General features: G+C 40.8%; 1 protein-coding gene and 1 long non-coding RNA gene across 22 annotated transcripts in view; one reads left to right on the top strand and one right to left on the bottom strand.

Moving 5' to 3' along the window:
* The window catches only part of UNKL (unkempt family like zinc finger), an 82,051-nt gene that overhangs the window by 57,704 nt on the left and 7,386 nt on the right, over positions 1 to 16,961 (top strand). For 15 of the 21 annotated variants that reach the window (XR_003256438.1, XR_003256443.1, XR_003256440.1 and 12 more), the window contains 6 exons: positions 2,175 to 2,405; positions 3,068 to 3,270; positions 4,107 to 4,361; positions 7,812 to 7,963; positions 9,923 to 9,976; positions 12,040 to 12,154. Coding sequence is in view for 3 of the 21 variants with exons in the window: in XM_026084461.1 (XP_025940246.1) it covers positions 2,175 to 2,405; positions 3,068 to 3,270; positions 4,107 to 4,361; positions 7,812 to 7,963; positions 9,923 to 9,938 (857 nt within the window). In the remaining 18 variants the exon portion in view is untranslated. Of the gene's footprint in view, positions 1 to 2,174; positions 2,406 to 3,067; positions 3,271 to 4,106; positions 4,362 to 7,811; positions 11,806 to 12,039; positions 12,155 to 14,911; positions 15,055 to 16,961 lie in introns of those variants that run through there. The other 6 variants (XR_003256449.1, XR_003256439.1, XR_003256425.1 and 3 more) reach the window with 5 other exon arrangements.
* Positions 7,768 to 13,464, bottom strand: LOC112975018. Its single transcript, XR_003256465.1, has 3 exons — positions 13,392 to 13,464; positions 11,979 to 12,195; positions 7,768 to 7,935 (listed from the first exon to the last, which is right to left on the bottom strand). It is a non-coding gene; the product is annotated as an uncharacterized LOC112975018 (long non-coding RNA).

Genomic DNA, 16,961 nt, shown 5'->3' with positions numbered 1-16,961 from the left:
GGAAAGTCCCATGGTTTAGTATGGACTCTTTCACTTCAGCAGCCCACACCCATTTCAAGATGGGCAGAAGATGCCTTACATAAAGTGACTGGTGAAATGCTTATGTCTTCAGGTCCGAGCAGAGAATTCGGGGAGGCAGTTTACAATTCTTATTTGGTGGTGTTGATGCTTTGGCATCAAGTACATCTAGACAGATCATAGCAGTGGCTTCATTATTGATATCAAGAGCTGGAAGAAGCCAATGCTGGAACACACTGATTAAGAAGTCTCTTACACCAAATGTCAGTCTCTGAGATCTTGTCAATAGTGCTAAAAGCTCTGGTGCTCTGCCCTCGCCTCAGTAACTTTGTTTTTTCCCAAGGTGGTTCTTTGCTACCAGAGGCTGTGTTCGTGGTAGATGTACAGTTCAGGATATCAGGGGACCCATGCAAAGATCCAAAATTTTATTGTCTCAGTAGACAGTAATCTAGTTTTATGTAGGTTAATAATATTAGTAGGAATATCTTTCTTCAAAGGTTTTAGGACTTTAGATTTATTTTGGTTGAGTGACCTCTTACTATTTTCAGTCTAGTGATGATGCTAACAGGTCACCAGAACAGTTCATGTGCTATCTATTAATGTTTTCCATTGTTGTTCATGTTGTTCCCCCTCATACAAACAGAGAAAGAGTCTGATAGTTTGTGCAATTCCAAATGTATTTCTCTGCTATTGCAGTCCAGTTCAACAATTATCCTGATGCTACAATTTGTTCGACTGGTATTTGATTTACTGCTATGTTTTATGCTGCAGGAATCACTATACTTCATTGGAACTACTATAAAGTATGGAATACGAAGCAAATACTGTAAACAATGTCATTTGTATGGGGAGGATAAAGCTCATGCAGACATTATATTTGCCAAAATTGATCTGGGTTTAAAGAATACTTTAGGTATCAGAAAAGAGACAGTTCTTCTGCTACTATTCCATACTGCGTTTGTTTTGGGCCTTTACTTTGGTTCTTAGTTTTAAAAAGAATTTTTACTTGGTCAGATTTTTTAAGTAAACTCCCTGTGCTTCGTTGCTTCCTTGCTCCTCTGGCAAATAATGGCGTAGGTTTATTGTCTGGTATATTCAGTACATCTGTGGTTATATGTCTGTTGTGTATTGTCCTCATATAGTTGGTCATGAGGCTGACTTTGATAACATTTGCTGAGTATTTTAAGATCTATTTTTGGAAGACATTGTAGCAATGTAACTTGTAATGAGCATCCCTGATTTACTCTTTTTTTGGAAATATTTCCAAAAGAGCAGTGTTTTCTCTGATGACATGAATTCACCAGTTTTAAGCAAAAACATAAATCTAAAACTATGACTCTTACTTTAAGTATAATCATTTGAATGCCTTATTTATTTTCTTAAAGAGAAGTTGATGTCATTTGTAGATGCTATTCAAATATATTGATGAATAAAATCTTTACAGTTAATCTTGAACTGTTTCCTGACCAGGAAAATGCAGTGTATCTGTGCATGTTTATTTAAGTAATTGTATAATTTAACATCCTTTTTTTTTTTAATACGTATTTTTTATCATCATCATTATTTTGGAAACTAATGAATGATGCATTTGTTTGACTAAATTATTATTTATTTTTATGCTATGCTGTTCTAACTTTTTATGCTATGTAACATTTTAGAGGTAGTTAATCTGCAAGTCTAATTTATATTTTAAAATAGAAAATAAGTTTTCTTACTTATCTAACTTCCAGTTTCTCCACTTGCATTAGTTGGCTGTAAAAATGAGTAAGTCGAATAACCTGATCTGAAAAGTGTTTTTTCTTTCTCTGTAGCTGAGGCCACTGCTGTGTAAAGCTACAGATTCAGTTTTCAGGCACTTAGAAAACTATTTCCATGTGTTCGTTTTAATTTTTTTTTTTTTTTTGCAACAGCAGATAAGTATTAAAGTTATTTGAATATATAATTTAATTTAAAATGGATGCATTATTCAGAAGAATACTTATATCTGATTGAAATTTAAAAAATCAATAAACAAAATGAGAGTTACCCAGCTTTTTTGGAAAAGAAAGAACATTTGAATAATCTTACACTGTGTAACTAGGAATTATAGAACTGTGTACTACTTTGGAACTCATTTTTTGTTTTTTGGGGTTTTTTTTGTCTTTATGTATACATAGGTCAAAGATTATTGGGAGGTTCAGCTCCTGTCARTATTCCAGGTTCTCTTGCTCGTTCCTCATCTCTACATTCATCATCGTCCCTTTCAACCTCTCCACTCAGTTCTCTTTCACAATCGCTGTCTCAGTCTTTTGTTTCATCCGCTATGACTCCTCACCAACAGCAGCCTCAGCCTTTGAAGTCAGAACATAGTATGTTAGGCACCTCAGCCTCTTCGCATAACTCTTTAGGTAAGTTAGTTGAAGGCTGCACTTTGTGTAGTGTAAGAGAGGAAACAATTGCAAGTCAGAAACGTTCAGTTCAAGACTTTGCATGCTTCCTATGACTTAATCTGGAAGACGAAGCTTAGTTATTATAAATGTTAACAGTACTGAAAACAGGTCTGAAAGTTAAATGTGGTATGTGGGACAAAGTTCAATGAAAGAAAAGCAAGGAAATGATGGGGGGGGAATTCTTGTAAGAGGAGATATTTACAGAGGTGTTTGAAAGGGGAAAAATGTAATAGTTTGCATATGGGCAGCAGGAATGCATTTTATCTATAGCGTCTGAAGGAGAGTATAAAAAAGAGGAAGTACTGAAATGATGTAAGAGATGCGGGGAGAAAAAAATTTTGGATAGACAAATTCTCACTCTTCCTTTTCTTTTGGTGGACTGTACTTTGTTTCATTAAAAACAGCAAGAAAAAGCATGTGATAAGTTTGCTGAATTGTTTTGAATATTGTAAACGTTTTCTGGATTGTCACATTTCTGACGACAGTGAAATAACATTACGCGTCTTGCAGCTAAAATTATACAGTTTGCATATGTCACGCATTTAGTTAATTCTGCATGTGAAACATTTAGCAGCAGGGTGTGCAGAATGTTTATTTTTTTTTCTGCCTTTGTTTGACAGGTTTAAATGGTGTTACAGGGAGCATTTGGGACTTTGTAACAGGGAGTTTCTCTCCTAGTCCATCCCCGGTACTGAGCAGTGGCACTACCCCCTCAATAAGTTCAAGCACCAGTGGAAATGAACTAACTCAAGCTAGACAGGAACTTGATAATGCCAAAAGAAAAATAAAACAATGGGAAGATTCTTGGCAACAAGTAAAACAGGTACACTAGTTTACGGTAATATTAAATTTTCTATATATAATTTTAACATATATCTCCTACTGTTCTTCCATTGTATATATTTCATTATCCTTGGACCTAGAGTTTTGTTACAGTCTGTCAAATTAATCAATCATGTATGCTGTTTTTTTCCATCTCCAAAACCAGCTAGCGGCATAAAGGAAATTGAGCAGTAAAGAGAAATTCATTTTCTGCAAGCTGATCTCCCTCTCTAGACAAGGACAATTAGCTTCAGGATAGTGCTGAACAGCAACCTATCTCAATGTTTAAGTAACTAGGGACATTATCTCCCTTTCTATACCTGTTTCGGATGGTAAGCACACAAAAAAGGAGTGGCTTGCCAGCAACTAGGGTTGTGTACTGTGCTTGGATGCTATCCAGCTATCTCAGCAGTAAAACTGAGGTTGTTGATACCTGCCAGTGTAGTGCACGCTTTCTGTAGTCCTTTCTTTCCCCTCATATTGTTCTCTGTGTGCTGAGGAATAGATAAATAGTTCTACCAAATTTTGACAGGTTTTGATGTCTCTTGACATGAAATTATGAATTGAACATTTAAAATGTGTTTTATTTATACGACTCCAAAAAGGCTCCTGGCTATGTACAGACAATCAACAATGACACATAAAATTTAGTTTAAGACAAAACAAGAAGAGTTTATAGAGAGCAGGATAAGTATGGAAAAGTATTAAAGTGATAGTAAGTGCATCATGATGTCTAAAATTAGACATTACATGCCTCTTTGAAGGCTTTTGAATTTGTTATTCTGTTTTTAATTTTTAAAATATCTTTATTATGTTCTGCAAATCTGTTTCTCCTAGGCATGTGATGCATGGCAAAAAGAGGCTCAAGAAGCAAAAGAACGTGCTAATGTGGCAGATGCTGACAAACAACTTGCTCTTCAGAAGAAAGAGGAAGTGGAAAGTAAATTAAAAAAGCTGAAGGAGCAATTTGCTGCTTGTCTATCTACTACATTATCTTATATGAAAAACTATGGAGATATAGAAAAGGTATCCTTACCAAAGCTTCGTTCCTTACAAAGTCGACTGCGCTTAGATTTAGGAACAATAGATGAGGTGAGTTTCTTCATCTGTGCAACTATTTTTGATTAATTGAAACTGGCAGCTCAGTAACTTTCAGTAGGATATTTATGCCAGGTTTCATTTCAAACAGTGACACTGCTCTCAGTGAAAGTCTTTCTTTTCTGGAGTAGTTCAGATTTCTCAGCACAATGGATTCTTCTAATTCTTTGATCAGCTATCAGAAGAAATGATCAATAATTCACAAGAATTCTTAGGGTGATTTAAAAAGAGATCTAAAACCAGCTCTTAACCCCAGTGTATTGGCCACTACCTAAATAGATAAAAACAGCTGCATGTTTTTGCTTGTTTAGAAAGTAGGTGTTGAGGTTCCCTACTAGGAATTTGTGTAGTCAGAGAGCCCAGTGCAGACTTGGAGCATAGAATCATTAAGGTTAAAAGGGACCTGTGGAGATCATTTAGTCCAACCTCCTGCTCAAATATAGGAGCAGCTAGAGCAGGCTGCTCAGGGCTGTGTCCAGTCGGGTTTTAAATATCTCCGGGGACGGAGACTCCGCAACTTCTCTGGGCATCCTGTTCCAGTGTTTGACCACTCTCCCAGTAAAAAAAGTGTTTTTTCTTCTGTTTAAATGGAATTCCTTGTATTTCAGTTTGTGCCCATTGCCTCTTGCCCTTTCACTGGATACCACCCAGAAGAGTCTGGCTCCATCTTCTTTACTCACTTCCACTATACACATTGATAAGATCCCCCCTGAGCCTTCTCTTCTCAAGGCTAAACAATCCCAGCTCAGCCTCTCCTCGTATGTCAGATGTTCCAAGCCCTTAATCATCTTAGTAGCATACTGCTATAGATGAGCCAAAGCATGTTAAATTACATGTTAGTTGAAAATGACTAATTCTGTACCAATGAGAGTCCACAAGGACCTTCAGATTTTGGATAACTGTGCACAACAAATAGAAAACCCTTCCTACCAGCTTTTGTGTTAGCCACAAGAGTACTGCAGCCCAGTTTGCTGATATGTGGGTCCAGAGGCTGCAACAAACTTGCAGACTACTGTTTTTTCTCAACCAGCCTGAGGGAGAGTATTCATTATGGCTGCATTACTTTCTGAAACAGATCTCAATTTTTCTCTTGCATTTGCTTTCACTTTTCCCATATGTGTCTGTTTCTCCTCTTTTTGATTCTTTTAAATTCCTATCAGAGAAGCAAAACATTTTTACTAACTGCTTTAACTGTGATCTCGAGGGCTCCAGCATTGCTGGGAGTTTGGCCTGGTGCACTTGGATTCAGGCTTTTCTTCCATATTCTCTTTAAACCTCCTGAACATGGCCTAAGAGCCAGCTATGACATGAGTGTGTTGTGAGATGCATATTCCAGTATCTGATTTTTCATCTGAGTGCCTCTACTGCTTCAAGAAGACCAACAGTATTGCTGGATGCAGGATCTTCATGGATTTAACACCCCCCACCCCAAGCAGAGAGACAAAACATATCTATCTACAGTAATTTCTCCTTGAGAGAACAGTTGACACATTCTCACACTCAGTTATCGGAGACTGAGTCTAGATTAACCTCTCTCTTCTTTGTCAGGATTGATCTTGACTGACATTGAGGCTATTGATTTTCTTTTGGAACAGCCTAAGTGACTCTCCAACTGCTGAAATACTTGGTGGACAGATTTGATTCTTGTGTAGGCCTTATGGCCATTTTTGAGATGTTCTAGACCAGAAAGGCCACCTGTAAGGTCCAAAAGCTTTTGGAATGCTGACATCCAGTATTCTGACTTGTTGAAACTAACTGGCTTAATCTGGTAGAGCAAGCTGAAAAGTCAACGAAACAGAGACATGGGGCTTTGACGGCTGAAAGTCTGGAGCCAGCATCTCAACCACGCAATCGTAAAGTCAGTGTCTTAGTCACAAGCCTCTCAGCTAACACCGATTACTGCCTGCTGTGAAAATCAGGGCTCCCAGATTCTCAGTCTTACTTAATAAAATAATCTTTGTTGCCAATTTTTGCCCTATTACCATCAGCCTCATGCTGTCGGCAGGGAATTCCTAGTGCTGCACGAGGCACCCCCTGCCAACCTCAAGGTGGGGCAACAGTCAAATCAGTTGACACCTTCTCTGAAATTCAGATGCAGTTCCTGCCAAAGGTTAAGATGCTCTTTGGCTGCCTGCTTGAGGGCATTTCTCAGGGCTCTCAAAGCTAGGAAGCTCAGATGCCATTCGTCCTGTGAGCATGACAAAGAAGATAATAATGACCGTTCACTGATCCAGGCACCAAAAGGCTGGTTCCTGCTTCAAACCTTTTTGAGCACAACCTGATTCTGCACTGCTTTCTTCCCTGCAATCTCAAAAGACAGTGACACCAGATGTGATGCCAATTCTTGCACTTTTGTTTTGACTGTGACAAGACAGTTCAGACAAAAATTACTTCCCTTTGCTACTGGAACAGTCTCCCATACTCCAGAACCTATTTGAGTTCAGCAGTGTCGTCTTTGTCTCAGCAGACCTCTTGTCCAGTGCCATCTGTATCAGCAAAAAGGCCAGGCTTTCTTTAGAAGACTCTAAAACACATTTAAGTCTTTGGCAAGAAAGTAGTTGCTAATTACCAGGCTCCTGTTCCCAAGTATGATTATAGGACTTTGTATTGGGTTAGGGAACACTGTTGTTTTTCTCCTGAGGTATTTTAAAGAGGCGTAGAAGAGTCCTGGCATCTCTCATCAACAAAGTCAGTAGATACTGAAATAAAAGTCAGCTCAGCTAGGCAAGCGTGAACAGAACCATGACTAGCCTTTCCAGCTTCTCGTTTTTTCAGGTTTCCTATACCATACTTGTATACCAGCAGAAAGCCGCTGTCTTAGGCACTGCCATGCACAGTGTTCCAGGTTCTTCTTTTAATCCGGCCATGCCTCTCTTTTCAAAAGTTAACATGGCTTTTGGATGCCTTTCAGTTCTTCCTGTTTCTTGATAGGGCTGATATGGCTCATCACATGGAGACATTTATTTGCAGTTGTAGCATCCTTCCCCAAGTTTGTATCAGTACCTTTATTCAAGGTACTGCACATTTGGGAAGCTTCCATTTGGTCTTGATGCAAATGTCTCCCACAGCAAGAAAAAAAAAATGTAAGAGCGGTTTGAAATGCCAAAATAAGAGACTGTACAACAATGACGAAGGCTTATTCCTCTCCTTTAAATTTGGTTTGCATCATTAGTGCCAATTATACAGGCAAATTTTAGTCTGGAGAGTCTGCCCTAGACACTTTCCTTTCTAAATGCACTGGTACTCCTCCAGCTGCTACTTTAAATATTGCTCATGCATACTCTGCTCTTACAACTCTCGATTTGGCTATTCATCAAACAAAAACATCATCCTTTGTGTGTTGTTAAATTAGAAGTTTATCCAGGACTGCTAAGCATAAAGCTGCTACTCCGTGACTGTATACTTTGGAATCTTTTTTTACTGAGTGCAGTAATCTTTTTACAGGTGGTTTTTCAGCTTCGATCAAAGAAGTGCATCGTATGTCAAGAAGGTGATCGTAGCGTCATCCTGCCTCCATGTCAGCATTATGTACTTTGTGACAACTGTGCAGCTAAACAAGAAGAATGTCCTTGTTGCAAGAAAAAAAAAAATCCGTGGTAACATAGAGGCATAGCACTTATATCATGTTCATGAATTAAATATATTTTATGTTCTAGTATTTTATATAAGAACTATATCAATAGTAATTAATCCATTTAATAGTGCTAGACTGATTTCCATTCTGATATGATTAACTTAGTTGTTTTAAGATAGGGAATAAGGTTCGCTTGCCTTTACATGTCAACTTCACAGTTTTAATGAGGTTCTATAATCTTGAGGTTCTTTCATTGCCCCCAACCATGTCCCAGCCTTTTCGACTTCCACTTACATTCCTAGTGCACAAGCTACCCGGGTTCCTTTGAACTGTAGTCACTTTGTATAAATCTTACCATAATGCCTGAATTAAGTGTTTACACCTGTTATTTCCATTAACAAAAAATAGATATGTAGATACAGTAACAACACACCCAACAGTAGAAATGGCCCTTTTGCCATTTCTGTTCTGTGTGGTATGCCAGAGTCAGTATATTGAAATCAGTCTAACACTATATTTACTTGGTTATTTGAAGAACTCTGATTCATGTAAAAGCACTTTTTAATTGTTGTTTTTTTGTTAGAGGATATGTCATAAATTGCATCAAGCTGCTTTCTAGTTTTTATGTTTATTTTTTCAATATGCAATAATATGAAGCTTTATATGTGTACTGTGAATTTAAAATATTTCACAAAGTTTTACTGTTAAATCATAATACTATTAAATAGAAAAGAGAACTTACCAAGAATTTTTACAGTTTACAAGTTAACTGCATACTATAGTATTTATAAATGTACCAGAGAACAAACAGTGAGGCACATATGTTTTCAAACGGATCGGTTTTAGCAAACAACTGTGCACCTGCGTATTTCCCTCAATTTGGATGTTTGCAGTCTTAAACTTTTTGTACATCCCCTAACCTGTGTGGTATGCATCAGGAGCAGATGTGTTATATATGATGACTTTTACCAAGTGCCTATGCCAAATACCCTATAAAATGGCAGAAGACATAAAAAAAGAGATTTTGCAAATAGTTTCTAGCGCTTAATTTTGTATTGAACAATTTGATGATAATTAGAGCCTATCTCTTACTTTTATTAACGTTTAAAAATACACTTTTTTCAATAACAAAGTAACACACATTTGAATGGTACTACAAAATTAATTAAACATATAATCAGGCAGTGGCACTTTGACACAGTGATTCTTTTAAAAGACGATAATATCCTTATTTCATCCTGGTAGTTGGGAATATGCAATTCAGGAGAAGTTAATTCCTGTATGTGAACATTGTATACTGCTACTTTTCTTAAAAGGAATTAATTGCCTATGTTGTTCCTTTTCCTGTTACATACAGGTGCGATACTAGTACAGCTTACATTGAAATGACCTACTACTGTGTTACATAATTTGTATCTCTGTATTATGTATTCAGTACAAGAAGTGAGTTCACACAGGCAGCAAAGAGTTAATCTATTTAAAGCTCAGTTGTGCTGGAAAAAAAACCAAGGTGTATACTAAAAATTATTATTGTTGAAGTAGAGCTTTTAGAATTGTGTCAGTGTTAAAGGGCCCAAGACAAAAGTAATTAAATCACTGTATTACCATTGGGTTTTTGTGCACTTTATACAAAGGCTTGAGTTAGCAAAAAAAAAGCTACACGTTTAATGTAATACCTAAATGTACAAACTCATTGCTGCTTTCCTAAAACATGTCAGTCTGCAAAAACATTAAAGACGTTTTGAGAAAGGGGAAGTAGGATAAAATCTTAAATGTATTTCTGCTTGTTTCTGTTTCAAAATGTTGTCTGAAAATCATAGTAGTACATATTAAATAAAGTTCAAAGTTGGGTTTAGTAATGTGATTTCACTGACTTTGACACAGCTTCTCTCAAAGTTTTGTATTAAGTATAAAATTAGGCTGTACTTGCATTTTCAACCACAGTTTTCTGTCCTAAAATAAGATATTCTCTGTTTTAAAGGTGCAGCCAGCTTTGAACTATTTAAAAGAGGAGCTTGGATCACCAAGTTTAGCTGTAGGTATTAATGTCTTTTTGCACTTGTGCAGTGTATGAAAAAGTCTGATTTTTGAACCTTAACAGCATTTTGGACTAAAGCAAAATTAACTATGTAAGATTTTTAAACAGTAACCAAATCAAAGAATAATGTGTAATTATAGTTTGAAATTATTTTACGTATTTTCAAACAAGCAGTKGGTTTTGGAAACAAGTCTACTATGTTTGTCTACAGTGTGGAACAGCATTCTGCAACCATTGTGCTAACAAGAATTTTTAGAAACATCTTAGTGAAAACTTTTGCTTTGGTATTTTAGAGGAAGCCAGCTTAGTCCACATTGTGGCCATATGCAGCATTGTGACATTTGTTACCTAAGAGATATGGAAATATGGTTTTGTGCTGTCTTGTCAAAGTTTATAGTTCTTCATTTGTATTTTAGTGCATTTGCCTATGATCCTAGGGCTATTTCTTTTGTCTTTTTTGTAGTAATAGGAGATTTTCCTTATCTTGTGACACCAAAAAAAGACAATTTTTAACAGCACTTGCAGAGTGAATAATCAGATTGACATTCATAGTTTATATGTGCTGCATTTTTAGAGGAAATCAACTAATAAGTATGTTTAGTCAGTTGCTTTTTAAACAGTTATATGTTTTCTATTTTACAATGATGAATCTTGAAAATAAGGATGTAAGTGTGTCCTATTGTATATCATTACTGAAAATTTTGCAGGTGTTCCTTGTAAGCTTCTCTTGCGCTGAATTATGGACACATTTAAATCAAACTAGTTGGTCAAGAAGGAAAAAAAACAGACCACAGAAATGTACCTGTGAGTGAAATTCTCAGACTAGGTAGCTTGTTACAATTATAGATGGAACCTTTGGTAATCATGTGAACCATATGTAGTATTCACATGAAAATACTAAAGTTGTTCTTCACAAAATCCTTTTTAGGAGGAATTATTAGCAAAGATTCCTGTATCTTATTAAAACAAGTCAACAGCAAATATATTAATATGTATCTTTAATTTTAAAATGGAGATAATAAAATACATGCAGCTGACTAGAGATGACTATTTGGAAGAAGACAGAAGGGAAACGTGACCTTTATAAGTATTTGTCCTTGTGTTATATACACTATCTAGAAACTAGATAAACTAAAAATATATTTTAGCGAGAATGCAGTGTGGTAATCTGTTGGATTTACAAAATATATAAAACCAAAATAAGTAGATTTTCAAGGTTCATTCTGGTATTTGACAAAGTTTCATGTTAATTTATGTAAGAATGTAATTTTTAATGTGAATGCCATTATGCTGTCATAATTATTTTAGCCTGGGGAATAATAGATTAAAATTGTGATTTCTCAGGGTTTTTACAGTTAAGAGCTGTAACCGAAAGTATGCTAATTTCAGATAGATCCCAAGCTGCATGTTATAGGCTTATTATTAGTCTTCTTTGAATAGCGGATTATTAAAGACACATTTGTTCTGTTATGTATTGCCATTCAGAGTATCCTAGTATTAAATATAAGTAGTAATATTATTACTGTCAAAATATATTTGTGTAACTGTGGTCAGCATCAGACCTTAAATAAATATTGAATTTTTACTCATATTAATTTATGGAAGCCATTAATGTTTTGAGTGTACAGACAGAGATGATTTTGTGAATGGAACTGTTCTTAATACAGAACGTATTATTTATAATGCATACTCATTTACTTGTAGTGAACTGTTTAAAACTGTTAACACTTGTTAAAACTTTTTTACACTATAGCATTTATGCAATGGTTTACAGAAGTCATGGAATTATTTTTATTATCAACATGCAAATAAAATTTTGATCTTTATTTCTGAGCTGTGTTGTGTTTACAGAGAACCAAATTTTTACAGATATGTTTTCCCCTGGAATCTAACTAGTGCATTCCTAATCATATTAGGGTTTTTCAAACATAGGGATTGAAGTTTATAGTGTCAGTGGAACAAGAGGTCTTAGTATCATAAGCAGCCTATTTAGTCTCACCTTATACCTGATTTTTTTTGTGCCTTTTCTGACTCAACGCTTTGACCTTCATGAGATGCAGAGAACAGAACTGTGTACAGTACTCAGGATGCGGGTTCACCACGGTTTTCTGGAGAGATGAAATGCAAGCGGGCTTCGGGCATGCTGATTTGGGGGGAGCCCCACACATTTGGCAGGTGAGTGGGGTTGAAGTGGGGTGAGGGCAGTTCTGTGTTGTCTGAACAGGAGCAAAAATGGACAAAGGGGAAAGGGAAGATGGTCTGAAAGAATACAAGGTGCAAGCTCTTTGTCCCCCCCCACGGTCCCTGAGGTCTCTTTTTGTCCTCTGGGGTCCTCTACTGGAACACCCACACACAATACCCACGGCACCAGTACCCCACTGGGGTGGGACCCCCACTCTGACCCCTGCCTGTAAACCCACCACCACTGAGGGTCCTGTGGGCACCCTTCAAAACAGGCCCCCAAAACCCTCAGTCCCCATAACTCTTCCCCCCCCCAAGCCCCCAGACCTCAAAAGCACCCCCCAAACTCTGCTCCAGCAGCACCCGTACCCGTCCATTCTTCAGGCCCCCTGTGGCCCCAAACATCTCCTGTCTCCCTCTATGGGTCAGTCCTGGCCTTGCAGTGCCTGCACAGATGGCCACACACCCTTGAACCCATGCTGTGTTGAAGCTGGATGGATGCCCTAATACCCCTGGGAGGGAGGTGCAGACCCCTTGAACTAGGCAGGGGCGTGGGTGCCCCCTACGGACCTCCCTGCAGCCTTCTAGCACCCCCAGCGGATCCCCCGACCACCCTCACAGCATCCTCTGGCCCTGTCTCAGTAAAACAAACACAAGCCAGCTCTTGAATGCATTTTATTCTGAAATAGTACAGATGACATTAGATTCAGTTAGGGTAAACAGCAAGGCCCTGCTGGATGGCCCTGCAACCCACTTGGCTTCAGCATCCCTGGAAGCTGATGTGGCCTCACACTGCACCAAGGTTCTCCTCATTGCATGCAACGGGAGTGACCTCATAGACCCCAAATATCCCTAAACCCTGTGCCAGGACCCTAAAAGCCCTGCCCAGAAGCTCTCACCAGCCCCCAAACCCTGCCTGACTGCCTCCAAAGATCTGCAAACCTGCCCCAAGGCCCCATAACACCCCAAATCCTTCAGGCCCCCCAGAGACCATCCTCCAAATCCTGCTCCATGGCCCACAACCCCTCGATACCCTGCCCAAATGCCCACCAGCCTGCCCCAGGGCCATGAAACACCCTACACCCTGTTCCAGGCCTCCCTGAAGATGCCCCCCCCGCCCAGTCCTGCCTGATAGCTCACACCAATGCCCAAACTCCCCCAGACTTGTCCCATAACTCACCCCGACGCCCAAACACCCCCAAACCTGCCCCGGGGCCTCAAGCCCGCAGACCTTGTCCCGAGGCCGGCACCGGCGGCGGCTGACAGGCAGGATGGCTGCCGTCCCCTGGCTCCACTGCCCGGAGAGAGGGGCGGGACTGAGGGTTCCACCCTCTCCCCGCGGGACCAATCGCTGAGCGGCTCCACGCGGGCCAATGGAAGGTTCGGTCGGTTTGGCTCAGCCAATCAGATACCGCTCTTACTGCGCGTGAGCGGCTGCCGGACACTGGAGGGTGTTTCTATTGGGTGTTAGGAATTGCCTGCAGCCGGGGGGGGGGGCTGCAGTGACGTCACCGCGGCGTTCCGTTGCCGCGGCGACCGGAGGAGCGGACGGGGGCCGAGAGGGTCCCCGGCGGCCTGCGGCGCCGAGGGCAAGAGCCGCGGTGAGTTCCGGCCTTCAGGGCTGTGCGGCCCCCCCCCGCCACTGCGTCCTGGTCCCCCCCTCTTGCCCTCCTGTCCCTGCCACCGGCTCTCTGTCGCGCTGTTCTTCATCTCTCCCTCCCTTCTCCTCTCCGTCCCTCCCCCATCCCTCCGCCTCTTCCTGCCTCACACCTCTTCACCTTCCTCCATCCTGCTGCTTGTGCATTCATTCTGTCCTCTCTCTGTCCAACTCTCCATCCTTCTTTTACTCTCTCCTGCTCCCTGTTCCTCTGTCCGGCCCTCCGTCCATCTCTCTGGCTCCCTCTCTTTTGATCTGTCAGTCAAGTTCCCATACTTATTTTCCTCACTCCATCCCTCTGTCCACCTCTCCATCTCTCTTTTTCCATCTGTCTGTCTCTTCCTTTCACCCTCCCTCTGTCTGGATCGCCATTCCTCTGTCCTTCTCTACATCCCTCTTTTCCTCTCTTCTGCTTCCAGCCTCTCTGTCTGGCTTCCTATCCCTTTATCAGCCTCTCCATCCTTCTCTTTCAATTTCCATCTCACTGTCCATTCTGTTGCTCTTCTGTCCAGATCCCCGTCCCTCTCTTTCTCTCCCCATCCTTCATTCAACCTTTCCATCCCTCTATTTGGCCCTCTGTCTGTCTCCACATCCCTCTATTCAACTCCCCATCTTTCTCTTTCACTCACTGTCCCTCTCTTTCTCTCCTCATCCCTCTGTCTGCTTCTCCATGTGACATTGCGCTTTCCCCCCCACCCAACTTGACTTTTCACCTGTAACCCTGCTCAAGCGATAACCACCAGTGGCAGTTGTGATGGCTGCATCTGGTCATGATGGAGGCATCCGGCTCAAATTGGACTCTGGGGAGACAGATAACAGCACAATAGCCAAAGGGCTAATTGAGCATGCACCAACCAAAATACAGCTGGTATGCAAATATGATTACGAGTCAATCATCTTACCCCATAAATAGGGGACAGCCCAGAGCCCGTTGAGCTCTCCTGCACAGCAGCAGGCTGCATGCCAGGGTCTCCCCTTGAGTAGGGATGCCTCTCAAGGTCACTCCTCAAGGCTGAGAGATCACTTACCCACAACAGATCCTTGGTAAGAGACTAACAGCATGCTGAAACTTTGCAAACTTTGCTAAATTGCAGCTCTGATTGATTGTGCACATAATCCTTTACACATAAACCGTTGACTAAATCTGGGACTGAGATTGGATCCAGCCACACTCAGACTCCTCTGATAAGGAGTTTGGAAAGCAAGGGGGTCCACTCTGAACCTCATGACTCAACAGGTGGGTCTCCTTGACAATTTCATCTGACCCTGTCCTCTATGTAGTAGATAACCGAGTGTACCTTGCCATCGAATGTTGTTAAACCACTGTCTTATTTACCATTGAACTTTGTTAAATCACTGTCTTATGTCAATAAAACATGTTGCTCCTTCTCTCTTACAAGTGAAGTGCATCCCTCATCTGTGACACTCCATCCTTCTTTTTGTCTTTCCAGCCCTCTGTCTGACTCCCTGTTCCTCTGTCTGGCTCTCCATTACTCTTTTCTTCTTCTCCTGCCTCTCTGTCCCCCTCTCTGGCTCCCCATCTATCTGTTTGACTTCCCTCCCTCTTTTTCTGTCTCCACCTCTACATCCCTCTTTTCCTTTCTTCTGGTACCCCTCCCTCTGTCTAGCCCTCTGTCCATCTGTTGGCCCTACATCCCTCTTTTTCTCTTTCCATCCCTTTCTTCTGCTCCCTATCCCTCTGTCCAGGTCTCCATTGTCCATCTTTTTCCATCCCCCCGTCCAGCTCTCTGTCCACCTTCCTCTCCCCTCCCTCTCTCTCCCCCCCCATCCCTCTCTCCACCTTTCCTCCCTCTTTTCCTCTCTTCTGCTCCCTGTCTCTCTGTCCGGGTCTCCATCCTTCTCTTTTACTCCTGGTCCCACTATCCAGCACTCTGTCCCTTTGTCTGCCTCTCCATCCCTCTCTTTCCCTTTTCATTCCTCTCTTCTTTCCCCCCGCCCCCCCATCTCTCTCTTCTACCCACACGTCCCTCTCACCTTTAGGGCTGAGGTTCCTTCCCAAAGTGGCTGGTGTGCGCACCCTCACTCTTGCAGACACAGGCAGCCTGAAGGTGCGGGGAGGTGGGCTGGCCTTCAAGCAAGATTTTGGTGTGAAGTCCCCAGGGAGATAGCCCCTATGTAGTATGCATGCCCAAGGCTGTTGGTAACTCATGGGAAGATAACAAGCTGCTCTCAGTTATAGAGCTGTTTCTTTGCCTTTACTGAAGAAAATCAGCTTACAGATTTGCTTTCACATTTAGAGACAAACCTTTTCTCAGGTCCTGCAGGGGTTTCACAACATGTCTTCAGTAACACATGGTCTCTCAGAGAAGTGTTAGAATGGTGGTTTGCACTCCCCTTCTTATGTGAAGGGGAGTTAGGATTGGCTGTCCATTTCTATCATTTTCAAGTTGAATAAGCCTGTAGCCCCAGAGGTAATTAGATACCTTATTTCCTGTGGCATTAATAGCAATTAATACCTAAATATCTCTGTGACCATGTGAAAAGGGCTGTGGTTTCTGTGCAAATACATTTCGCTTGCAGTGGTTTGTCTTAATATTGCAATGCATTTGGCACTTCAGGATGGTGCAGAATTTCTACCTTTCAAATCTCATCTGTAGTATGCTTGCAGATGTTGCGGGGGGGGGGGGTGCTACCAATGGGATGTGGAAAAGACGTCTTTGATTACATCCATTGAAAACACTGGGAGCCAAAGGCTCAGACTGAGTAATGGCTTGTCTAGGTTTGTTATCTAGCCCCATTGTTGTAGCTTTTTAGGAACAGTCATACTTGAGATCAAGTGTATGTTCCTTCCTTGAACATTATTGTGAAAAGTGTATGTTACTGATGTTTTAAAATAAGTATATGGCACTAGGGTAGCATGTGTAATGAAGACTAAATGCTGTAATACCTCATTTTTATATTGTTCAACCAGAAGAAGAAAGTATACAGAAAGTGGAAAGGGAGACAGGCCACTTGGGAGGAATATAGGAATGTTGTCAGAGTATGCAGGGATGCGACGAGGAAGGCTRAGGCCYRTTTGGWATTAAATCTGGCTAGAGATGTCAAGGACAACAAGAAGGGCTTCTTCAAATACATCAGCAGCAAGAGGAAGACTAGGGAAAATGTGGGCCCTTTGCTGAATGG

This window comes from Apteryx rowi, unplaced genomic scaffold, assembly GCF_003343035.1.
Source record: "Apteryx rowi isolate R43461 unplaced genomic scaffold, aptRow1 scaffold_119, whole genome shotgun sequence".
Lineage (NCBI taxonomy): Eukaryota > Metazoa > Chordata > Aves > Apterygiformes > Apterygidae > Apteryx > Apteryx rowi.
Note: the sequence above shows the minus strand (reverse complement) of the source record. Positions and strands in the feature narration are given on the sequence as shown.